Raw genomic sequence first — 26,366 nt, forward strand, 5'->3', positions numbered from 1 at the left:
TCAGAAGCCTTGTGTTTTTCCGGTCCTGTCCACAGCTCCTCAGGTCTTCACAAGCCTGATGAGGCAATGTGGCGAGATTTCTTTCATCTCTAAAGGAGTTGGAATGTCTCGTGTAACCTAGAACGACTGGGCCTTTCATCAGGGCCAGATCGGAGAGACAGTGTTTGGAGGACCTAAAGTTAACTCTGGATTTGACCAAGGCGTTGGGATTGCTTGTGAACCTCGATGAAGTCTCAGCTGACCCCCAGACAAGACCTAGTCTATCTGGATTCGGATGGATTCTCGGGGTTTTCGAGTTTTTCCTTCGCAAGAGAGAACCGCAAAAGGTTTGAGGATAATCTCTCTCTTCTTAAGAAGCAACAAACGTCAGCGAGGGAATGGTTGAGCCTTCTGGGACGCTTTCCTCGCTGGAACAATTCTTCCCTCTCGGAAGACTTCATATCCGTCCACTTCAATTCTCTTCCTCAAGAAGTCTTGGAGCTGGAAAAACAGGACAACTGTCGGACGTTTTTCCCATTCAGTGGAGGTAAAGGCACACCTACAGTGGTGGTTGCTACCTCTGGAAGAGAACAAGGGATCTCTCTAGATCACAGAACCCAGACCTAGTGTTGTTCTCCGACGCGTCAGAGACGGGTTTGGGGAGCGACATTAGCTCGGAGGAAGTGTCAGGCACCTGGGAACCAGCACAGGTGTCCTGGCACATAAATTGCAAAGAGCTCTTCGCCGTACACCTGGCTTTGAAGAGCCTAGAACCTCTGGTGAGAGACAAGATAGTGCAAGTAAACGTGGACAACACCACCGCACTTGCCTACATTCGGAAACAGGGAGGGAACACCTCCTCCCGTTCCTTTATGAACTCACGAGGGACCTATTACTTTGGACGTCTCACAGGAACATCTCCCTGCTGACAAGGTTCGTACAGGGAGTAAGGAATGTGAGGGCGGACAGGCTCAGCAGGAGGAACCAGGTCCTTCATACAGAATGGACTCTGCACGAGGAGTGTGTCTCGATCTCTGGTCTCTGTGGGAACTCCTCATGTGATCTCTTCGCAACATACATTTCAAAAAGGCTCCCAGTGTTTTGCTCGGTCGTGGAAGACCCAAGAGCAATTATGGTAGACGCCTTCCTGCTAAACTGGTCTCGAGTGGACATTTACGCTTTTTCCCCCATTCAAAATCCTGGGGTTAGTATTGAAAAAGTTTGTGGCGTCAAAAGAGACGAGGATGACTTTAATAGCCCCCTTTTGGCCGGCCCAGGAATGGTTCACGGAGGTGGTAGAGTGGATCGTAGACTTTCCAAGATCCCTACCAGAAAGGACGGATCTTCTCAAACAACACCACACTTAAGAGGTACCATCAAAACCTCCCGCTCTCCGCTCTGACTGCCTTTCGACTATCGAAAGACTTGTCAGAGCGAGAGGCTTTTCTTGCGAAGTGGCAAGCGCGACCGCGAGAGCTCGCAGAACCTCCACTACGAAAGTATACCAGTCGAAGTGGGAGGTCTTTAGAAGGTGGTGTAGAGCCAAGAAGTTGTCCTCCTCCTCTACCTCTATAGCGGAAATTGCTGATTTCTTGCTATTCCTGAGAGTAAAATCTCATCTAGCCGTATCCACAATAAAGGGATACAGGAGTATGCTCTCGGCTGTATTCAGGAACAGAGGTTTAGATCTGGCAAATAACAAAGATCTCCACGATCTCATAAGATCTTTTGAGACTTCAAAGTCTAAGGAACCAGTACCTCCGAACTGGAACTTGGACGTAGTCCTCAAATATCTGTCTTCGGATAGATTCGAGCCTCCGCATCGGGCATCATTTAGAGACATACTAGAAATGCCTATTTCTTTTATCGTTTAGATCGACCGGACAAAAACAAGAATTAGTGAGTTACAAGCTCTGCAGGATAAAGTAGGATTCAAGGGAGACTCGGCGATTTGCTCGTTTAAAACTCTGTTTTTAGCGAAAAAACGAGAATCCCACGAATCCCTGGCCTAGGTCATTCGAAGTCAAAGGAATGTCTAGTCTCGTAGGCAGAGAAGCAGAGAGGTCTCTATGCCCTGTTAGAGCTCTGAAGTTCTATCTTCAGAGGAAGCGTCAGTTGGGAGGCTCTAGACAAGGTCTTTGGTGCGCGGTAAAAGACCCCCACAAGACTGATGTCAAAGAATGCTCTAGCGTTCTTTGTAAGAAACGTCATTACGGACGCTCATAAGGTCTGTCCTGACGAACAATTACAACTACTGAGGGTAAAAGCTCATGAATTAAGAGCGGTTGCGACGTCTCTCTCGTTTTATAAGAATATGTCGCTTAAAAACATTATAGATACGACATATTGGAGATGCAACTCAGTATTTGCATCTCATTACTTGAAAGACGTGCGTGTGACGTATGAGAAGTGCTTTTCTCTAGGTCCTATCGTATCGGCAGATACGATTCTGGGTACGGGAGCCGACACCAATCCTTAAAATGGTAAATATACTGTTGTTCTTCTGTTTGGATATGGTCGAGAATCTCTTCGAACAATGGAGGATTCAGGCTCGCACGGGCGGCCGTCTATGTTGTTCATAAGAGAATTCTCGTCATATCCAATTAGTTGAGTATAATTTTTTTTTGAAAAATTATGTATGTGTGCGTAGTGGTTTTTGAGTTACGGTTGTTGTGACGAGTTCGGGATAACTCGTAACAATCCTTAGTTCTAACACATGGTTAGGATCAGGTGGTCGGGATTGGTTGTGTGCTCCTTCATAAGGTGTATTGTCATATAAGGTGGATCAGCACCCATTGACAAAGTCCTTTAGGCTCCTGGCCTGAGGTAAAGTGGGTAAGACCCCCATACGGCAGACCCACAAGAACTCTTGGCCATAGATCACATATCTCGCTAAAGTTCTTGAGGTGATGCAGACTACTGGGCAAACACCCACCAAGTCTACCACCTATCAGGTAGGAACCAAGGTTTTATTTATACCTACAACATATGTTGTTTACCTGTCTATTCCATATAGTAGCTGTCTCTTACCCTCCACCGAAGGGTGCCAATCAGCTATGTATATAATATTGACAGTAAGTTGATTGTATGAAAATGATATTGTTATGTTTCAATAAAGTTTCATACATACTTACCTGGCAGATATATACAATTAAAGGCCCACCCAGCCTCCCCGCAGGAGACAGGTGGAAGAGAGAAAATATGATAGAAAACGGGGATGGTTCCTAGTCCTGCCACCCAGGGCAGGCCGGTAGATCACCTGACCTACCTGTAGCGAGTGGCGCGAAATTTGAATTTCTGTCGGGGACGACGGAGTCTTAGCTATGTATATATCTGCCAGGTAAGTATGTATGAAACTTTATTGTAACATAACAATATCATTTTTATGGCATTTTTCATCAAAAAAACCTTCAAATATTGATTATTTTGCATTTTTGGTTTCATATTTCTTCTGCCAGATGAGTGTTGTAGGCGTCGTAACCCTGGAACATGCATCGTAACCCTGGAAATAATGTCTGATGAATATAATTGGCAAGCGTCGTAACCTCGGAACATCGTAAGCTGAGACCATCGTAACCCGGGGACTGCCTGTTAACATATGCATCTTAAGGCTTCATTTGTCTGTTAGGGGAATTTTTAAAATAACTGTTATCATTAAATGGTCAAGATGGCGCATACAGGATTTCGGAGTAGTCATGGGTATGGGAGGGGGATGGAGCTGAGCACTTCACTTGTTTCTCTAAACAGTCTCGCTTTTCCGCCAATAGTAGTGTGTCCAGATTACAAGTGTCAAATTCTGGATTCATTTTTTGTGAGCAAGAAACTGGAGACATGCCTTACCAGTCTTACCAGTCCTGTAATGTGGAGTATGCAGATGTGATGTTTATTTATGGGTTGTGAACTCCACTGTTATAATAAAAAAAGGAAATTGATGATTAGGCTGATGTGAGTAAAATACTTCCAAATTAAATGTATTCTTTATATACTGAACAAAGTGGAAATATGCATACATCATTGAAACCTTCTCCCTCTCCATCAATGGTATTCACTGGACTTTGGTAAAGAAAAGAAAAGCATTCCTCATGGAGCCATTGTTATGAGATAACTCTCAGAGATTGCATTGGTATCAACTGCAAAGATCAGCAGCAAAAAAGCCACTTCTGGTAGCCAATGCTGAGTCATTGACTGTGTCAATTACAGTAACAAGTTCACAAAAGAAAAGGGGATCACATTTCACAATTAAGAGACCTATTTTCATTCATGAGAATCTTTATGACTGTCGAAATAACCTCAAGTAAACGTGTGTTAGATCGCAGTCAACTTCACTCCTGCTTTTATATCTAATAAAATATGTAATGAATGTTGTAATAAGCTTTTTATTAAAGCAGGGGTGGTGTTTATCCTTGGTACGTGCCTACAACTCGTCAAATATTACAGTGGACTCATACATTCGCGGATTTCTCTCAGGAATGTTTCCCCCGCATTATTTGCGGAAAATTTGCCTATTCGCAGTATTTTTCTATAAGAACTATCCACAAATTCCTGGTTTTTTAAATCAATTTCATCATAAAATGCACTTTTTGTGATAAAACTATTAAAAAACAAAAAAAACAAAGTATCAAAATTTTTAGTTGGTTTTTCTTGAGTTTTAACTAACAAAATAGGCTGTTTTCAGCATTTTTATTGGGGTTCCAACTATGCGCAGGTTCTACCTATTCACGGGGGGTCTGGTACGCAACCCCACGAATACGGGGGACCAGTGTGTTCCAAATGACGAATTGTATAGAATAAAAGTGGTTCAGTGTGCTGAAATCTACCTGAAAAGTCACTGTTATGTAGGGTTACCATCAGTCCATACAACCATGGTTATGCCTTTCTATGTTTCCTTCTACTTGTACTCCAACAATGTACAGAGGCTAGTATCATGAGGCCTAGATCCAGGCCTGCTGCAGTTTTAAGTGATAATGAAATGTTATGGTAGTGCTAGGGGAAAATACCGAATGGCCGGCTTCTACCTTAGCGTGAGCTCCTTCCTGAAAAAGTACTTTAAGGGGGGCAACACCTCTGTTATCATGTGGCCAAAGCATTTTTTTTAAATATTAAAATTAATGGGGTTTTGACCCCGCCCCCTTCACACTGTGACGTAGGGCTGACATTTGGCTCTTATTGACTATTGTCGTTTTGTCCTTTATCCGCCCAATTTATTAATTATTTTGATTTTTATTCGCCTATTCTCTTATGTCTGGCACCAACAATGGCTGATTCCTTGGTGAATGTGTGTTCTGAGGGGTAGCATGCCCAGCAGAGAGCTATGAGAGTCAGTGTCCTAGAGTTGCCAAAGGGGAGTTATGCTGCTCTTTACTCCGAGCATTTTCTTCGCTATTTGCAGTGTTTTTTGCTTGTTTTCTTACATCAAGTAACTCTAAATACAATTTATATACGTTTATGTGTACTGTATACTAGAGTGAAAGTGAGACAATATGGCGTAACAGAATCGTGCAACTATGGCCTGTTTAGCAAATTTTGCTAAAAAGAGACATAGGGTCGAAGGTGCAACTTTATTTTGTTCATGAACCTTACCTGCCAGATATATATATAGCTGTATTCTCCGAAGTCCGACAGAATTTCAAAACTCCCGGCCAAGCGCAGTGGTCGGCCAGTGGTAGTACCCATTCCCGCCGCTGGGAGGCGGGCGTCAGGAACCATTCCCATTTTCTGTCAGATATTTTCTGTCGCCGGTGCAGCCAACAAGTGTTTTCTGCACCTCCGTCATTGGATTTTGGAACTCTTTTGGTCACTTGAGTATCCCGATTGATTTTTTGGTTATTTGATTTGGATCGGTGGTTAGGCATACGCTAATTGTGGATTGATTTTGAATTTGGCTTGATTTTTCCTTTAACTTGAGATGTCTGGATCTAGTTCGACTAGCGCCAGAGTATGTGGTGTGGAAGAATGCAAGGTGAGGCTACCGAAATCTTCGGTAGACCCTCATACAGTGTGCGCTAATTGTCGGAAACATGTTTGTGTGTCTGATGATCGCTGCAATGAATGTGAGAGTATGTCTGATTCTGCGTGGAAGGCGTTGAATCATATGTGTCTAAAATAGAAAGAGATAGGGTAAGAAGGAGTGTAACGCCAGTTACACATCCAGTGGAATTTATCCCTCCTAAACCTGTGATGGCCTTCAGCCCGCCCTACATTAGTGTCTGTGGAGGTAATACCCTATCAATGATTCTTGAATCTTTGCGTAGCCTGGAATCAAAAGTGCAAGCATTAGAAGGTGTTAATAGTGCAGTGGTGTGTAGTGATAATGCTCCGAGTGTTGCGGAAGGGGGGTCGGACAAACGATCTGACGTTCCTTCGGCAAGACCTGGGGGCGTTTCCCAGGCTTCCAAAGTTCGTTAAAGGGATCGTGAAAGAGTGTTTTTTCGTCATCAAGAATCGTCCTCCCCGCGCAGCGGTTGGAGCTTTCGGAAGCAATCGCGCCCTTTGAAGAGGACAAAGACGATAGATGTCGCACAAGCGGCCGCCGCCTTTGATTCCTTAGAGGAGGACGCTGCACATCCCTTAGCCCCTTCTGTTTTGCGGTCGTCTCCAGAACAATTCGAAGACTCTCCACCGAAAAAGAGAGCAAAGGTGCAAGATGTTGCACAGGCGACCGGCACCTTTGGTCTAAGGGAGAAAGACGCTTCACGTCCTTTCTCTTCTTCTGTGTTGCGATCGTCGCCGGAGAGGATGTCTTTTGACGACAATGCTTTTGAGCGCCCTGGTTGCGCTAAGGATATACCTGTGGCGGTCCATGTGAGAAGGAGGAGGGCTTCCCTCGCCCCTCGTCTTCTCACAGGATCAGCCCAAAATAAAATCGAAGAAGATTGAGAATTTGCAACATCAAATTGCCTTATTAGTTGCAGAGAAAGAGGATAATTCACGTCACAGGAGGAAGGATGATAAACTGCCAGTCAAGAGATCCAGGCAGTCTCCTTCTCATCGCCTCGCTTTTTCTCCTGTTACCTCGCCTTCCAGATTTCGTGCACGAGGGTCTGCAGAGCACGACGTTAAGGCGGCAGCGAGACTTGACGCCAGGCCTGACGTTCGACTGGGCGCTCGGCTCGACGCCGGGCGGGACGCTCGGCTGGATGCCAAGCGTGACGCTCGGCTGGACGCTCGGCTTGACGCCAGGCATGGCGCGCAGCTGGACGCACGACGTAATGTTTCTTCAGACATTTGCCGAGATTCGGAGGATAGTAATGAATCTGAAGAAGAAAACTTGTCGGAGGAATTAACTGAAGAACAATCATCAGCAGTATCTTCAGATTACCAGGTTTTGGTTCAATTGCTTCGAACCTCCTTTGAAGAGAAGTTTAAACCTGAAGCCCCGCAGTCGCCTCCTTCACAATTGCTATCGTCTAAGGCTATCAAGACTCCAGGATTGTTGAAGATGGCTACTTCATTATCAACAAAAAGGGCTTTTAAGAAAAGCAGAAATTCAAGATGGAGACACCTCAGTCAGTTCTTGGGACCTTAAGACCAAACGATTGGATGGTTTCATTAGACCTTCAAGACGCGTATTTCCACGTCCCCATCCATCCACAGTCGATGAAGTATCTTCGGTTTGTCCTAAAAGGGACAGTTTATCAATTCAGGGCGCTTTGCTTCGGATTGAGCACTGCCCCTATGATCTTCACGACTTTAATGAAGAACGTGGCAAGGTGGCTTCATCTTGCAAATATCAGAGTCTCTATGTACCTGGACGACTGGCTCATTCGTGCCTCCACTCAAACGCGGTGTCTGAAGGATCTTCAAACAACTTTATCGTTGGTGAAGTCCCTGGGACTACTGGTGAATTTCGAAAAGTCACATCTGATCCCAACCCAATCCATCTTGTATCTGGGGATTCAGATGGATTCAGTGGCTTTTCGAGCTTTTCCGTCCCAGGGACGTCAGCAGCAATGTTTAGACAAAGTGACAGCCTTCCTAAGGAAAGATTCGTGCTCGGTGAGGGAATGGATGAGCCTGCTGGGGACCATTTCCTCGCTGGAGAAGTTTGTTTCCTTGGGGAGACTGCACCTCAGACCGCTACAATTTTTTCTCAAGGAAAATTGGAAAGAAAGCAAGAATCTGGATATGAGCTTAAAAATTTCAAGAGAGGTAAAACATCACTTAAAATGGTGGCTAGATCCAGTAAAGTTGTCGGAGGGCGTGTCTCTCAAGCTTCAGAGCCCCGACCTAGTGTTGTTCTCCGACGCGTCCACCACGGGGTGGGGAGCAACATTAGGGGGGGTGGGGGGAAGAAGTGTCAGGCACCTGGAGAGGGGAGGGGCAGGTGTCCTGGCACATAAACCTAAAGGAAATGGCAGCCCCATCTTTTAGCTCTCCAGTTTTTTCCAAGAAAAAGTCTCTCATCGAATAGTCCAAGTCAACTCAGACAACACCACAGCTCTGGCGTACTTGAAGAAGCAGGGAGGAACACAGTCTCGGTCCCTTTTTGCACTGGCAAAGGAGATCTTGCTGTGGGCAAGGGCACTGGACGTCACGATCCTTACAAGGTTTGTAGCAGGAGGTAGAGAACACGTCCGGGCAGATCTCCTCAGCAGACGAGGTCAACTTCTGCCAACCGAGTGGACTCTGCATCAGGAGGTATGCCAAGAGCTGTGGGGGTTATGGGGACGTCCGCTAGTGGACATCTTTGCGACGTCCAGAACGAAGAGGCTTCCACTGTACTGCTCCCCAGTACTAGACCCAGCGGCAGTGGCGATAGACGCACTTCTCTGGGACTGGACGGGGATGGACCTGTACGCCTTTCCCCCGTTCAAGATCCTAGGGGAAGTCATGAGGAAGTTTTTCGGCGTCGGAAGGGACGAGAATGACTTTGATCGCCCCGTTCTGGCCGGCGAGAGACTGGTTCACAGAGGTCATGGCCTTCGTAGTAGACTTCCCGAGGACGCTTCCAGTAAGGACAGATCTACTCAGACAGCCCCACTTCGAGAGGTACCACAGAAATCTCTCCGCTCTGAGTCTGACTGCATTCAGACTATCCAAAAGTTGGCCAGAGCGAGAGGCTTTTCTAGGTCAGTGGCGAAAGCTATCGCCAGTGCAAGAAGAGCTTCATCCAATGCAGTGTACCAATCGAAGTGGGCAGTCTTCAGGAGTTGGTGCAAGAAGAACGGCATTTCCTCCACCACGACCTCTGTGAGCCAGATTGCTGACTTCCTTTTGTATCTGAGAAGGGATAAAAAAAACAAAAAACTTGCAGTCTCTACAATCAAGGGGTATAGGAGTGTGCTTTCAGTTGTCTTTAGGCACAGAGGCCTGGATTTGGCGGACAACAGAGACCTTCACGATCTCTTGAGATCTTTTGAAACAACGAAGGTTCAACAACCCAGGTTGCCGTCTTGGAACTTGGATGTAGTTCTGAAGTTCCTCATGTCCAGTCCATTCGAAACCTATGCATACAGCTTCCCTGAAGGATGTTACTAGAAAAGCTATCTTCCTGACTGCTCTGGCGACGGCGAAGAGAGTCAGCGAGGTACAAGCAATTAGCAAATACGTGGGCTTTAAAGGTTATAACGCGGTTTGTTCCTTGAGCCCAACGTTTCCTGGCAAAAAATGAAAATCCGTCCAACCCTTGGCCTAGGACCTTCGAAATTAAAGGGATGGCCGAAATCATTGGGCGTGAGCCAGAGAGAGTTCTGTGCCCTGTCAGGGCTCTAAAATTCTACCTAAAGAAGACTAAGGATTGTAGAGGTCTTTCGGATAACTTGTGGTGTTCGGTAAGGAAGCCAAATTTACCAATGTTCGAAGAATGCTTTGGCTTTTTTTCTTGAGGGACACCATCAAGGAAGCGCATTCATCCTGTCAAGAAGTGATATGAAAATGTTGAAGGTGAATGCGCATGAAGTGAGGGCTATTTCTACGTCGGTAGCCTTCCAAAAGAACATGGCACTTAATGACATCTTGAATGCCACATTTTGGCGTAGTAATTCAGTGTTTGCCTCTCACTACCTTCGGGAGGTGAGGACTACATACGAGAACTGTTGCTCTTTGGGCCCATATGTTCGCAGCAGACACTATATTGGGTACAGAGAGTAGCTCTCTCTTCCTATCATTTAGGAAATAATATGTTAGTTTGGACTTTTAATTTTATTTCTTTTTATTTTTTATTTTTAGTTTATTATTCTTATTTAGGTGTTTAGTTTATTGTGGTCTTGGTCGGCCGCCTTAGGCGGACTTTCCTCCCTTAACCTTGGTTATACGAAGTTTTAACCAGATAGGCTAGGTCAGGTGGTAATGTTTTTGCTTCGCCCTCATAATAGGTAAAATGTTTTTGTCACATTGTGGTCATGCACCGTTGACAAATCATCTGGAGCGCACCAAGCTATATAGGTCACGTCCTTGCTGGGCACCTCCAGTGAAGCATTAACAGCATTCGGTGTCTAATCAACACCTATATGATCTGTCACATTGTGGTCACGCTCCCCGTGGCAGTTCATTAGAGCGCACCAGCTACACAGGTCACGTCCTTGCTGGCACCTCTAGGAATGCATTACCCAAAAAAATTGGAGGTCTATAATGTAGGATCTAGTTGTTTTGTGGTCACGCCCCCGTTGACAGATCCTCTAGAACTCAACAGAAGCAGACTTGGGTGACGGTACTCACGAAGTCAGCTATGCTAACAGGTAAGGAACCAAGATATCAATCATGTAAATGGAATTGTTTCCCAAAATCCGAGTCTGTCTCCCCCTTCCTCCAAAGGTGGGATTCAGCTATATATATATATATCTGGCAGGTAAGGTTCATGAACAAAATGATATTGTTATGATACAATAAAGTTTGTTCATACTTACCTGGCAGATATATATAATCAAAGTGCCCACCCACCTCCCCTCAGGAGACAGTGGCACTAGAAATATCTGACAGAAAATGGGAATGGTTCCTGACGCCCGCCTCCCAGCGGCGGGAATGGGTACTACCACCTGGCCGACCACTGCGTGTGCCGGGAGTTTTGAAATTCTGTCTGACTTCGGAGAATACAGCTATATATATATCTGCCAGGTAAGTATGAACAAACTTTATTGTATCATAACAATATCATTTTTATGATGTGGCAGCGCCGCTATTGCCACCACCATTGTTGGCTAATGTATCCAGTGCTGTCCACCATCACCACCACCACCAGCAACACCACCACCAGCACCACCAACAACAACAACATGAAGCTCTGTTTTGGCTGCTGAGAGCCCCACCCCCATTGCCTCAACCACAAATAAGGAAGCAGTTAAAGACCTTGGTGTGATGATGAATAGGAACATGTTATGCAATGATCAAATAGCAATTCTTTTGGCAAAATGTAAAGCAAAAATGGGAATGTTGTTACGGCACTTCAAAACAAGAAAAGCTGAACACATGATTATGCTTTATAAAACATATGTTCGTAGTCCACTTGAATATTGCAATATGATATGGTACCCACACTATCAAAAGGATATTGCACAAATAGAGAGTGTACAAAGGTCCTTTACACCTAGAATAGAAGAAGTTAAGGACCTTGACTACTGGGAAAGACTACAATCCTTAAAATTATATAGTCTAGAAAGGAGAAGAGAACGCTACATGATAATACAGGCATGGAAACAGATAGAAGGAATAACAGAAAATATCGTGGAACTAAAAATATCAGAAAGAGCAAGCAGAGGTAGATTAATAGTGCCCAAAACTATACCAGGAAAAATAAGGAAAGCACACAGGACATTAATCCACTACGCACCAGCATCGATAATGCAGCGTCTTTTCAATGCGTTGCCAGCTCATCTGAGGAATATATCAGGAGTGAGCGTAGATGTGTTTAAGAATAAGCTCGACAAATATCTAAACTGCATCCCAGACCATCCAAGATTGGAAGATGCAAAATATACCGGAAGATGTACTAGCAACTCTCTGGTAGACATTAGAGGTGCCTCACACTGAGGGACCTGGGGCAACCCGAACGAACTGTAAGGTCTGTAAGGTAAGGTCTCTCTCATTTACTGAGACTCGAAGACGAACCCGGCACCGAACTGAACTACGCCTACGGAATAATACCAGCACTGACGACGACCCCTGCTTGACCTGGACCTGATATCCTGTTCCAATAAAAGATTACCTCCAGCATTTATGATTTTTGAAAATTCCCAATATGAATATTGGTCAGTTACTCAGAAACATCGCTGAGCCTGAGAAGCGAATTGTAAGGAAAATAGAAAAAACAATATATAATAATAATAATAATAATAATAATAATAACTGTAATTACAAAATTCATATGTGATAGTATTTTAAAGAAATACAATACGTACTATTCTATCCATGTCACTTTTAATTAAGGTTAACTCTCTCTCTCTCTCTCTCTTTTTTGCCACACAAGATAATAATGTGTCATACATAGTGGTAACTCCCTCCCTCTCTTTCGCTGGAAGTGTTATAAACAGAGATAAACACACTCTCTCTCTCTCTCTCTCTCTCTCTCTCTCTCTCTTCTCTCTCTCTCTCTCTCTCTCTCTCTCTCTCTTTTACCGAGATGAAAGAATTTTTATGGTACTAGTATGTAAAATGTTTATTGATAATTTCAGTTTATTTAATAATAATAATAATAATAATAATAATAATACTTTAATTACAAAGTTCATAATGGTTGTATTTTAAAGAGATGAAAATGACCTTCCATTTCACTTGTAAGGATAATTCCTCTTTCTTACTGAGATGAGAGAATTTTATGGTAGATGCACGTGTTTATTATATTTTCAAATAATAATAATAATAATAATAATAGAAGTAGTAATAATACAATAACTAATTTCAAAAGAAAATTCTTCCCCTTTGTCTTTTTCTGTATCAATTTCCCCCCCCACAACTCGAGTGACACTCAAGCTTAACAATGCCATACAATGGTCAACAAATTTAATGGTTTTATGTAACTCTCTCTCTCTCTCTCTCTCTCTCTCTCTCTCTCTCTCTCTCTCTCTCGCTCTCTCTCTCTCTCTCTCTCTTCTTACTGAGATGAGATCATTTTCATGGACGTGTATGTAATAAGTTTATCATTAATATTTTCCAATAATAATACTATAAGTACAAAATTCATATCTGAGTATTTTAAATACAATAATCATCCATTTCTCTCTTTTATATACTGTAAGGACAACTCTCTCTCTCTCTCTCTCTCTCTCTCTCTCTCTCTCTCTCTCTCTCTCTCTCTCTCCACAAGATACTTGTCATACATTTGGTGTTTCTATTTCTTCCTTTTATCTCTCTCGCTCTCAGCAAAAGAATTGATAGACAGACAAACATAATTGCACAGTCCTCTCTTTCTCTCTTGTCTGGAGAAATATATGTATTTATGGGAGGGGGAAAAAGTTGCCTACAGACATTCATTTCAATCTATTGAAACCTAAGGAGTTATTTCTCTCTCTCTCTCTCTCTCCCTCTCTCTCTCTCTCTCTCTCTCGCTCTCTCTCTCTCTGTATTTTGATGAAAATATACAGTAATTTGTGAATACACAGTGTTGCACATGAAAAAAGTAAATTAGTGATAATTTTAGAGATATGGCCCTAAGAAAAATTGCAAATTAGTAGTGACATTTTCCCTGTGGACATGTTTTCAAGAACGTCGTTCCGGCTTATGACGATTTTTGGGTTACGACGCGTCTTAAGAACGGAACCCCCGTCGTAACCCGGGGACCGCCTGTATATATGTATATATATATATATATATATATATATATATATATATATATATATATATATATATGATATATATATATATATATATATATATATATATATATATATATATATATTATATCTATATATCTATATATATATATATATATATATAGATGCATGATGGGAGAGATACTGACCAATAGGAGAGCAGGATCTTATGGTGGTGACTAGCATCAGGAACCAATGGTAGAGTGGGAGGATGGTGGCGAGTCTACTCAGTTGGCAGCATGTGAGTTTTAAAATTGTTATCGGTGGTCTGGGCGAATTTCAGGACTTGACAGCAACAACCAGAATCTGCAACTAGTTGATATATTACTAATAAATTACACAGAGCTAGCAATACCAAGTGACCAATTTATTCAAAAACATGAGTTACATTACGGTAATGGAACTGAAACTCGTGCGCGAGCGAGAGAGAGAGAGGGATATGGAGGCATAACAGCCTCTTCACTGCACGTGAGTCTCGGAATCGAATGTCGTTCTATGGGCCTGAACAAGGGCGTACCAGGGTGAATGGGGCCCCTTGGTTGAGCAATGTGTTCAAGACGGTACACTGTCTACATTTCCATGACGTCACAGAATTTTACATTCCACAACTAACTACTTACAAGGCAATAAGTCCTCTTTTGACAAATTGAAAGAGATAAAGAGTTAATTTATCTGAGATATTAAATAGTTTTCAATACAAAAACATCTCTTAACTATTTATATGAAATGAAAGGTATCAGACGTATGTGAAATGTTTTAGGCAGAAATCCTTCTAGAACAATCTTACAAAAGATGATGCAATCTTCACATGGTTTCTCGACAAAGACACAAGTCTGAAACAAGTCACGAGCTTTGTAGGATTGACAGGATTCCAAAATAGAACGGAGAACTCCGAGCTCCTCTTATCTCAAGTGATGACAGCAACTTCCTGCTTTGAATGGACAATGCTAATTTCTCTCTCTTTTAGCATTCTACGTTATTCTTAACTTTTAAATTATGTTATGCAAATTCTGAACATACATACATTATTAGAACATATAACTCTAAGCAAAGTAAGGAATCTGGAAATATTGCTAACACTTTTACAACATTTCATAGTCACTGAGGGGAAGATATACATTGTAAAAGCAACAAATATATATATATATATATATATATATATATATATATATATATATATATATATATATATATATATATATATATATATATATATATATATATATATATATATATATATATATATATATATATATATATATATATGTATATATATATATATATATATATATATATATATATATATAATATCTATATATTACATAATCTGTATGTTTATAAAGGAATTTGTTCAGTAATGAAATTTTCCATGGTCTTATGTGTAAGGGGCTGACTAACCATTGGGCAAGCTGGCAACCTGGCCAGTCCACCACTGCTTAGGCTTTTAGAACCCCGTTGATCGAGCCCCTTTTTTAAAAATATTTCTGTGGGGTTGTCTCACAGTTAAAGTATGCAGCCGGTTAACTTCTGGAGACTTAAGGATAGTGCTAAGGTAGCTTAGGCTAATCATTAGTATCAGTCTTAAGTGATGCATATCGTAGCCAAGATAATTTTCAGCTGCCATCACATTAGTTTTCTTTTACTGCTCTCATTTTTTCTGTTAAAGCATTCCATCTTTTTTGTCATGTCTCTTGCTTTATTTTCAAGTAACTCATAGTGCAATTGCAAGGTTCTCCTGTTACATCTATTAATCCTCTTGACTCTTAACTTGGCCTTTGGCCTAAATTTTATATTCTTTTCCATTCCTTTCTACTGTAAATTGATCCAGCTGTGACAGCAGAAAAATGTATGTTAGAAAAGGCAGTGTTTGCAGCAGCAGCCTTTCTAGTGTTGCAAACAAAAACAGCTAGGTGAGGTAAAGAAGAGTGCAGAGGATTTTTTTTTATTGTTGTAGTAAATTATATGCAACAAAAATAATAACTCACTTTGTGTCTATGCCACAAGTCAACATTGAGTTGACAAAATAAACTTGACTGATAGCAACTTTGAGGTAAGAGATAGGACCTGAAGGCTGCACTGGAGAAAAGTAATCCAAACAAGTAAGGAGAAATGTTAAAACACATACAATAGCCTCTTCTTGAAAGATTCTAAAACATTTCCACAAGTTACCAACTTTTCAAGAAGCATAGGAAGCAATATTATGCTGATACTTTTCAAAAGTCAATTTCCTATTAAAATTTATGCCTAAGATCTTAAAAGAATTAAAGAAATTTAAATTAAATCAGGTTGCAAAGCCAATTTGGATAATGCTTACATTATCGAATTTGGGATAGCAATAAGGTAAAGGTAAAAGTAATTATTCATACTCTTCAAATAGATATTTGTTATCATTTACTCTGTGAAAAAGTGAGAGATAAAAGATATATATCAATTGCAATTTTTGCATGAAGTGTATTAAAGAATTTCACATAATTTGCTTTCTTTAAACAGAACAGAACAGAAAGGCATACAATAATTTTTATAGAAGCTGTAAAACGTTTTCCATTTTATATTTGTCAGGAACCAGTGCTGCTTTAACGTGTTGTCTGTATACTCAAGAATCAGAAATGGCAACCAATGACAGTTCTCTGGCTGAATTAAAACAGTTGCTGGTTACTGGCTCTAATCATGCTGCTTGGAGTGGAGGTAAGTAATGTTTTTGTATGGGATGTCATGTTCTGCCCATGTGCATCTGTTATTCAGATAAATTTTTTTTATTGTCTTTTATTATGAGACACTGTTTTTTCATGATGATATAATGAGATTTTAACTTCAACAAAAGAGAGTAGGATTTAGTAGTCTGTAATTTTTGTTGAGCCTAATAAGAGCCAATGTGTAAAATTGTTTTTAAGCTTTTTTGTTTATTTTGCTCATTTTCTTTTAGGTTTGGGAGTTTCATGATAAAATTTTCCTTTGTAGATCACCTTGTTCGTTTCTTGGTTGACTGGTATCAACGCAATGAACGAGAAGTTCACTGTAATACAGTGCCACCGCCACCAGCAGAAAGGTTGCCCAGACTGAGTCTTAGTCCATCTGAATCATTATTAAACTCGACATCGATAATACCTAAGTTGGTGAGCGAAGGAAAAGCTGACATCATCATAGATACTCTGCGGGCGTACAGTCAACTGCCCTATGTGGACAAGGAAGCTGTGGTTAGTAAAGATACTCTGCTGAGTCTTGATAGGCAAAATTCAATGTTGGTTACAGCGCCGTAAGCGCCATAAGTCCAGGGTACAGCACCGTAAAGCAGGTAATGGCGCCGTAATTGTATTTATGGTGCTGAAAAATAGTGGTTAACAGCACCATGAGGCAAGAGCCATTAGTCCGGATAAAATAACCGGAACCTGACGTAACCCTGGGGAGTGCATTTACAGGTACATTCCCATTTACGAAGGTTCATTTTGCGATAAATCGAGTTCGTGATGGAGCTAGCAGTTCTAATGGTTCTGAAGTTACAAAGCAACACTGATGTGGCAATATTGAAAATATTTTAAATTTCACATGCTAGGGGCACAGGCAGCAGTGTTCGAAGGCATCCTGAACTTCTTGGCGTTTTGTTTATGATGCAATAATTCATATTTCATTAAAGGATATGTGTACAGTACTGTGAGAGAGAGAGAGAGAGAGAGAGAGAGAGAGGAACGAGGAGAGAGAGAGAGAGAGAGAGAGAGAGAGAGAGAACTGAGGCATGTTTTACATTAAAGATTAATACGCACTGTAACACACACACACACAAACTTAGCTACACTATTTTAATTAAGTAATTACCCAGTAATTATGTATATAGCTAAAGTTTCTACAAATTGGCAGCTAGAATTTTGAAAATTCGTGAGTTGCGCTATTTCTAATGGCCAGGTGACAGGCCCTACCCACTTATGGGGCTAGAGAGGAACAGCTAGCAAAAATGGTCTCAATTTGTTTCTACCAGCTGATGGTTGTTGTTCAACTATTAGGTTCAACTGAATTTTGGTAATTTGTCTATCGTTGTATCTTCTGTTTGGTGAGGTACTCTGATTTTATATTGCCTTTTGGCACATTTAGGTAGAGTTGGGCTCTTATTTTTTTTTTATTTTGACCCTTTTAAATGATTGTGACTTTACCAATGATGACGTTTTCAGATTTTTACTTAGTACTAATACTGCTCACTCAGCCAGTGTCAAGTCAAGAGGCCTCCAATGGTTCTTTGGGTGGAGACCTTGACCTGGTTTTGAGGTCTTTGTTGCCTATTCATACACAGATTATTCACTGGTAAGAAGACAGAACAAAATAAACCATATTAATCATTTCAGGAGAAATGCTTGCTTTTCTTATTTTTTCCAATGAGTATAGAAACCTTCATATTTAATGTAGATTTACCTTCAGTGAAAGTTAAGAAAAATACCAGCTTGGGAGGAGGAAAGCAAAGCGAAAGTCAACTCTCCAAGGTGGTTAAAGAAAGACTGATGTGTCACGAGGTTCGGTGACCAGCTTCCACCTCATATATGCATGAGTTGCCAGATGCCACAGATTCCTTGCTTTACAATCTTTGATTGCTTTTTAACTTAATCGTTTCCAGCTAGTGCTAGAAGATTATTCAATTGTTAAGACCAAATGTTTGTTAGCTATGAAAAATACAAATTGACTAAAAATTTGTTGTGTTTGGTAACAAAGTGTTATGTGGCGGCAGATAAGTGAGAACTTGGGTTACCACTCACTCCTAGACATATTGGTTGCAGCTATGGTCATGGAGCTCAACTTTGTGCTGTATTATTGTGCTTGTTTGGTATGTCGGATAGTACTTGAACCGTAAATTATCATTTTAGTAAGCTTTTATGGCCATGACAATCTGTTTTTATTATTACAAGTCTTTTGTTTAAAAGCGACAGACTTGACACTTGTAACTTATATAAATGTTAAAAGTAAGAACATGCCTTTACAGTGTTTCTTAGGTTTGTACATTAGGGAAACATCATAATTTCTTCTTATCCTGGAATGGAGTGTTCATGTGAACATCTCCAGAGTAGCAGTTCCAGCACCCCTCCCTCCTTCCTTGTTGATTGTTGGACTGTTGAAGATTGGGGGCCATGTCAGGGGTCCTCTCCTTGGGAGTTACCATTTGCAATATCTCATCTTTATAGAAGGGATGCTAGTCTTTTATCAAGGGAGATTCAGTTGGTTCCTCCAAACTGTGCATGATCATCCACAGACTGGTCCATTCAGGACTGCCTACATTCCAATATCATACAAGTATAGCAATGGACTGCCAGATCTACTTCTTCAACTTTGGAGAACAGCCAGGTATTGAAGTCTAGACAGAAGGTTTAAAGAAGTGCATACTTGCTTCATCCTCCACTTCAGTGTCCTGAAGGACTGAGGTTCTCTGGGACTCTTCCCAGTTCTGACTGGGACCTTGGAGTTATTTGAATAATACATACTCTGTTCCTAGGCCTTTTATGTTGGTCACCTTGGATATATGAGTGTGTACATGATCGCTCAGTGACCAATGATTTTCTAACACAGTTTTTTTTTTTTATTGTAGTGTCTTTGTTTCCTCTTGTCAGCCATAGGAAAAATGAGAATTTTCCTTCATGGTCTCTGGCCTCAGCTGAGGTCAATTTCTTCAGTCACTGCTTCAGCTTGGACCCATCAGTTGCTTTGGCTGTTGTCCTCGTGGGACTTCAGTGTTGTAATATGAGTTCATTCAAGGGGTGGGAAGAGGGAAAAAATGGTTTCCATGTTCTCCTTTCCTAACGTCCTGAGTTGTTTTTCCCTTCTCTACCACTTATACTACTTCTGTTCTGACTTTCAGACCTTTCAGTAAAATAACTATAACAAGAGAGGGAAGGAAGAATGAGACAGATTTGCTCTTGGTTTTTATACCAAATCTGGGTACTATTGTGTAGTCTGTCAGGTCTTGGCTACTTAATGAGCTTCATTACTTCTTCGGAGGCAATACTCCAAATTATTTATGAAGTTGAGGTGCCATTGTATTTGTAATTGTACCTGTTTTGCTTCACTGTTAGAATAAATGTCAGAAGTTTTAAATAAAAAAAAAAAAGACAAGGCCAATCTAACTTGGCTCCTACTTGATATAAAGCTCTTGTCAATTTGTGCATATTTTTTGTAGATGCATAATTCTATACATAAATTTACTAGGTTTACATTTTTACATATACAGTATAGTGTGAAAAGGATATTTTAAATACTGTGGTGTAAGAAGTTTCAGTCCCACTTTTTAGCTCTAGGTATTTTAGTTAAGTTCTACAGCAATTATATATGATTTGTACATTTTGACTTGTTCACCATATGTTCCATACCAAATAACATACTTTTATTCTCATCATCTTTTTATACTGTTTAATGATCTACTTTAGTGGTATATTTTAAATATACAAATTCAGCAATATTTTTCAGTTAACTGTTGCAACTCAATATTAGAATTTTATTGTTGTGATGAGCTATTGTGCAATAACTCTTATCATCATATTTTAGAAGACCTTGTTAAGACTTAGGTTATTCCCAGTAACATACCATCCTCCACGGTATATTTTTCCAGGTTTTGTGTTTAGCTGTAGCATCTAAACAAGGAGACCAAAAGAAGCTTGTCACTGATGCTCATTCTGCAGTGAGAGAACTATGCAGGAGCACCCACCTTTTCTTCCTCTTCATCCAGATTTCAAAGATGATATCGAAGAAATCTGGTCATACTGGTATAACTTCAAATGATTGATATTGTATTTTCCTTCATGGATATTTTTAGGCTTTCATACCATTGTATATGGACACAGTATAGATTTTTCTCCAATACTCATTAAACTCCTAGTAAGACCACTAAAGATGAAAATGATGCATGTATTGTTATTAAATTTAATTAAGCCAAAAGTTTTAATATGTTACTTATGCTTAGGCCCTCAGCTATACTTTTATGTTAATGAGGTTTGCAGAACACTTGCCTTCTTTTTGGACTAAAATTCCCTTAACCATTGCTAAGATGCTGAGATTATTTAGCCCAGACCCGGGGAAGCTGAGATTTTTGATAGATGTCTGCTTATACTTTGTGATAATGATAATAATATTAATCTTATGAACATAACTCCAGTCTCATGTGTCATTTAATTAATGTAGGCTGGGGTCGTGGCCTTCGGAGAGCTGTAAATGAATGGTATCTTAGTTGGGAACCCCAGCGTTTGGCTTTGGAGGTAACTCGACACTCAAGTGCTCATGGCTGGACTCATCGCGATGTCATTAGACTTGCACATCTCAAACTGAAAGAAATGCCTTTAGGTTTGTCAAGGAATACAAATACTACGTAGTTAATATTTTTGATGCAGACATTATTCTATGTACTTATGATATAAGTTTCATAAGATTTATTGTAGTTTACAGAATTTATTTATATTTATTGATGATTCCATGTTCTTTTTTTTAATAATTTTACAGGTACACAGGTTGTGTTGCACTATGTATTCATGGGTCTGGAAAAAACAGTTAAAGAGTACTCGGGCAAGGACAATACCAGTGGCCTTTTGGACCTCATGCAAATCTTAGATAAAGATGGACATCCAAAAGTATGTTGACTTGATTTTTGCATGTATTACCATGGGAATAGGGGTTACCACAACTTTGATTTTTGTTGTTCATTTATATGGTGAAAGGTTTCATTACAGTAGATATTGCAGATAAGCACATCCTTAGTGATTAGTCATGAATATATTTTTTCTCTTACAGTGTTGTAATCATTTGTTGTTTTTCAAATATTTGTGGTAGCACCAATGTCTTGCATATGTTTGTATTAATATTGTAAGTGGTAAGTACACATTCTTGTTTAGTCTTTGCACAGATACTGTATAGTGATTCTTGCAAGTCCTCTCCTTTCTTCTCTCTTTAACTCTTCAGCAGACAACCCTTATAGGCAGTCAACTGCCTATAAACCCAAAGGGGAATTGACTAGAGACAATATAAGAAAAAGGTGATAATTGAATATGGGTGAATAGAAAATAAAATTAATATACCTGAATTCATGAGATATCAGCAGAAAGTATGAGTGAAATTGCTCCTCGATTTGCAATAGGTAATCAGAAGACTTCACAATGGCACTAGGCAAACTGTTCCACATTTCAGTTGTAGCCAAAATAAAACTCATAATAAACCAAGTAGTATTACACCTGGTAATAGAAAATTACTGATTTGAACAGCACTTTATGTTTAGTGTTTCTAAGCAAAAACACTAGTCAGGTAAAGAAGAGTGCAGAGGATGTTTGGTATTGTACATTTTATGCAACAAACATGATGAAATCACAGTACATCTAAGCTACAATTAAACATTTGCAATAGGTAATCAGAAGACTTCACAATGGCACTAGGCAAACTGTTCCACATTTCAGTTGTAGCCAAAATAAAACTCATAATAAACCAAGTAGTATTACACCTGGTAATAGAAAATTACTGATTTGAACAGCAACCTGTTTAGTGTTTCTAGCAAAAACAGCTAGGTCAGGTAAAGAAGAGTGCAAGGATGTTTGGTAATTGTAACTTTAAGTGCAACAAACATGATGAATTCACAGTACATCTAAGCACAATTAAACATTTGCAATAAGTTAATCAGAAATACTTCAACATTGGCACTAGGCAAACTTTGTTCGCAACATTCAGTGTAGCCAAAAATAAAACTCATATAAGACCACGTTTTATTGATTACCCCTGGTTTAAAGAAAATTGCTGGTTGAACAAAGCAACCTGTTTGAGATGTTCTACAAACAGGCTAGGTCGGTAAGGAAGAGTGCAAAGGAGGATTGGTTTTGGTATTGTAAATTTTGATCAACAAACATATGAAATCACAGGTACATCTAAGCTTTCAATTAACTTTGTGCAATTAGGTAATCAGAAGACTTTTCACATGGCAACAAAGGCAAACTGTTCAACATTTCGTTGTAAAGCCAAAATAAAACTCATAATAAACCAAGTAGTATTACACCTGGTAATAGAAAATTACTGATTTGAACAGCAACCTGTTTAGTGTTTCTAGCAAAAACAGCTTTAAGGTCGGTAAAGAGAGTGCAGAGTGTTTGGTAAATTGTTACATTTTTATGCAAAAAACATGATGAAAGCCACAGTACTCTAAGCTACAATTAAACATTGTGGACAAAAAGAGGTAATCATAGACTTCACATGGCAACTAGCCAACTGTTCCACATTTCAGTTGTAGCCAAAATAAAACTCATAATAAACCAAGTAGTATTACACCTGGTAATAGAAAATTACTGATTTGAACAGCAACCTGTTTAGTGTTTCTAGCAAAAACAGCTAGGTCAGGTAAAGAAGAGTGCAGAGGATGTTTGGTATTGTACATTTTATGCAACAAACATGATGAAATCACAGTACATCTAAGCTACAATTAAACATTAAGAGGTGTGTAAATAAATGTGACTATCCAAGAGTTTGAGATGTGAGTCAGCACCTGAAGACCACTCTGGAGAACAGTACTCCAAACAAACAAGAAAGGTAAAACACTAGTAGATTATCAAAAAATATTTTTGCAAGATACCAACATTTATAGAGAGAGAAATATCCCCTTGGGAGATGGACCAACAAACACATAACAGCCGATGACGAGCAGAGGAAAAGCATGAGGCACAACTACTGCAATTGTTCATAGCGAACAAACCTTCGGTCTTAACAATAAGATAATTTCTAGCACCTAGCTGGATCCAGTTAAAAAAAAGATGAGAACAAGGAATCTTGTGATATCTGGCAACGCATGCATAGATCGGGTGAAGAGTGGTCAAGGACCACTCACCTATGCCACCGCGTTAAGTCTTTTCTTTAACCGCCTGGACGACAGTCGTGGTTAACCTCTCTTGGCCTTTACCCTGTTCATTGCCTGTTTTGCTTGTGTTTAGTGTGTGTGTGTGTTAGTTTGGCTGATATTATGGCTGCTTCTGCTCCTTGGCCACATCAGCGTGTGTGCCCCGGAATTCCAGGTTTTCTGTGTTCTTGTTTTTTGGCTGCAGCGGCGACTGATCCCCACATCATGTGTAGCAGGTGCCGTTCTAATTTTTACAATGTAACGAATCCTTGCACGGAATGCCGGGCATGGCCTAAAGAGCAGTGGAAGTCGTTTTACAGCAAGAAAGAGCATCGGAGGGTTTCGACTCCTCCTTCATGGGAAGGTTTTTCGCCTCTTCCCGATGTTTCGTCTCGTGCAGTATTCACCCCCCATAGTAGCATTGTTCCTGTGACTCCTTCCTTTTCTTCAATTGGTTCGTCGCTGGAGGCCACCAGGCTGATGTTTGTAATGTTGCCCCTTCTTCTTTGGGAGTTAATTTGATTCCCGGGAAGGGGGAGACTTTTTCATCATTCTCATTTATTCCAGAGTCAGAGGCGTCTAAGATGGCGGCGATTTGGAAGAGGCTTGGGCTAGGGGGTCCCCCATCCTTGGAGGGGTTGCTAGCGCACTTTATGGAGGCTTGCTACCCCCCTCCTCAGGCTGGCTAGGCCATCCCCCCTCCTCCCAGCCTCTTCTTCGTGGGTAGCCAAGGTCAGCCATCTTGTATTGCTGCCACTTCTTCAAGTCGGAGGGAAGCTGTGGCGTCAGCCCCGTTGATGACGTCATGGGATCCGTCATTGTGTATTCCTCCGCCAGTGTCGTCTGATTCCCCTTCAGTGACGTCATCACCACTTATGACATCACTCCCATCGATGACATCACTCCCAGTCGTCTCCTCTGCACTGCCTCTCTCAGCCGTGACGTCATCCCTGCCGCCCAGTTCGCTACATCTCCCTTCCATGATTGGTGCCTTCTCTTGCAGATCAGTCTGAGGTTATAGCCAGGCAGTGCTTAAGAGGTTGGACTCTATGATAACTTGCTGCCTTGTCGGTTGGGAGGACTGGAAGGAAACTTGTTGCTTTGTCCCCACCTCTCCATCTTCACCCTCTACGCCACGTCAGTGTATCAAGTGTTGGAAGGCTAAGGACTTTGCTCTTTCTTTGCCTACGAGGTAGGAACAATGAGGACGTGTTCTCGAGAGTGTTGGTGTTTCGGAGAGTGTTACTGTATCTTCCCTTGTGCAATCTGCAGTGGCTGCTTCATCCTCTGCATCGAATCGCGGGCATATTGCAACCTCCCCTGTCCGTGCACTTTGCGAGTGTGTTGCAACCTCCCCCATCCATGCACATCGTGAGCGTGTTGCAACCTCTCCTGTCCATGCACATGATGCAAGTGCTCCTTCTTCTCCAAGGCCTATTCGTCTCCGTAAGGATCTCAAATCGCCTGTCAAGAGGTCGAAGGTGGTGAGCGCGGAGTTGGTGCAGCAGTAGTGTTTCCCTGCCCCTCTCACTGGTGCTTCCAAGAGTTTGACTTGGGGGAGATTCTCCTTTGATCTTGAGTGTTCGGGATTCCTCTGCAACTCAGGTTCATACGTCTGCCACGCCCGTGACCATTCACGGACATGTTAATGGGTCATATGTTGGAGGAGTACGTAGTGATAATCTTAGTGTTATAGTAGGTTTGTCTCGGGAGCCGATGCATGGACCCAGCCTAGACAGGTTAGTTGGTGTTTCGGGCTGTTTGGCTGTTGATCCTTCTTTTAATTTTAATGGGGAAGGTGCCTTAGAGGAGCCTTACACATCCTTCTCGTCGTCGGTCTCTGTTGCTGGAGCAGGAGGAGGGAGACACACAATTGTTTTATCTTCCTTTTCGGAAGTTGTTGAGCTCATTCATGGGTTCAAATATTTGGAGAGTAGAACTCGGGTTCGGTCGTCTTACACTCCTTGCTTGGAGGCCTTGGTGGGAGTTACACAGGATCCCAAATCATCTCTTCAGCTTCCCTTGTCGGGCCATGTCCAGTTGGTCTTGCATAAGGTTAACGCCTCTGTTTCGGACCGGGATGGTTCGCTTCGCTCTAGGGGCTCTGCCAAGCTACTACCCTCGCCTCTCACGAGACATAGGAAGTACTATGCTACGAACTCTGCATTTTTGATGTCACGCCATCTTAACCCAGACGTCATTCGCTTGAAGCCGGGATTGACTTTGGAGCAGGTGAGGTCGGTGGCTCCATCCTTGTCTCCGCAAGATGCCTCAGCATTGGAATCTACAGGAGCCGGTCCCCAGAAGGGTTGGTGAGTGCATCCTTGCTTGCCAGTCTGTTGCAGTCCGGAGGCAAGGCGTTTTCATAAATGGCTCACCTCAGTGTTAATTTATGGGCTAACCTTCTTCTGATTAGAAGAGACGCGACTTTGTCTAGGATGGAGAGATCAGTTGACACAGAGTCCTTGCTGGCATTGAGGAACGGAGATCTGTTGGAGACCCAATTTTTGTTTCCTCGGACAGAGCTCGAGAATGCGACAGACCGCACTGGGCTGACACTAAAGACAGACTGGTGCACCAGGCCGTATCTAACTTGGAGTCTTGTCCTCAGAGACGTCCGGCTCCTCCTCCTCCCCCTGTCCAGCAGCAGTCAAGGAGATCGTCACCTGGTAGGCCGTCGAGGAATTAGAGTTCGGCAGGGCCTTCCCGTTCGACTCAGCCTAGGTCAGAGGATCAACGTCCCTTTTGATCTCGTTTCTATAAGTCAAGAAGGGGCCCGAGGGGCAGAGGTAAAGGGGGCTGTTGGTAGGTTAGGCGCC

At 41.4% G+C, this 26,366-nt stretch overlaps 1 protein-coding gene across 3 annotated transcripts in view; it reads left to right on the forward strand.

Annotated features, from left to right (window-relative positions):
• The window catches only part of LOC135227028 (RNA-binding protein Ro60-like), a 196,130-nt gene that overhangs the window by 15,802 nt on the left and 153,962 nt on the right, over positions 1-26,366 (forward strand). For all 3 annotated transcript variants that reach the window (XR_010317333.1, XM_064266813.1, XM_064266814.1), the window contains exons 2-6: positions 16,281-16,406; positions 16,680-16,915; positions 20,299-20,452; positions 20,868-21,026; positions 21,183-21,310. Coding sequence is in view for 2 of the 3 variants with exons in the window: in XM_064266813.1 (XP_064122883.1) it covers positions 16,328-16,406; positions 16,680-16,915; positions 20,299-20,452; positions 20,868-21,026; positions 21,183-21,310 (756 nt within the window). In the remaining variant the exon portion in view is untranslated. The remainder of the gene's footprint in view (positions 1-16,280; positions 16,407-16,679; positions 16,916-20,298; positions 20,453-20,867; positions 21,027-21,182; positions 21,311-26,366) is intronic.

Source organism: Macrobrachium nipponense, chromosome 15 (genome assembly GCF_015104395.2).
Source record: "Macrobrachium nipponense isolate FS-2020 chromosome 15, ASM1510439v2, whole genome shotgun sequence".
NCBI lineage: Eukaryota > Metazoa > Arthropoda > Malacostraca > Decapoda > Palaemonidae > Macrobrachium > Macrobrachium nipponense.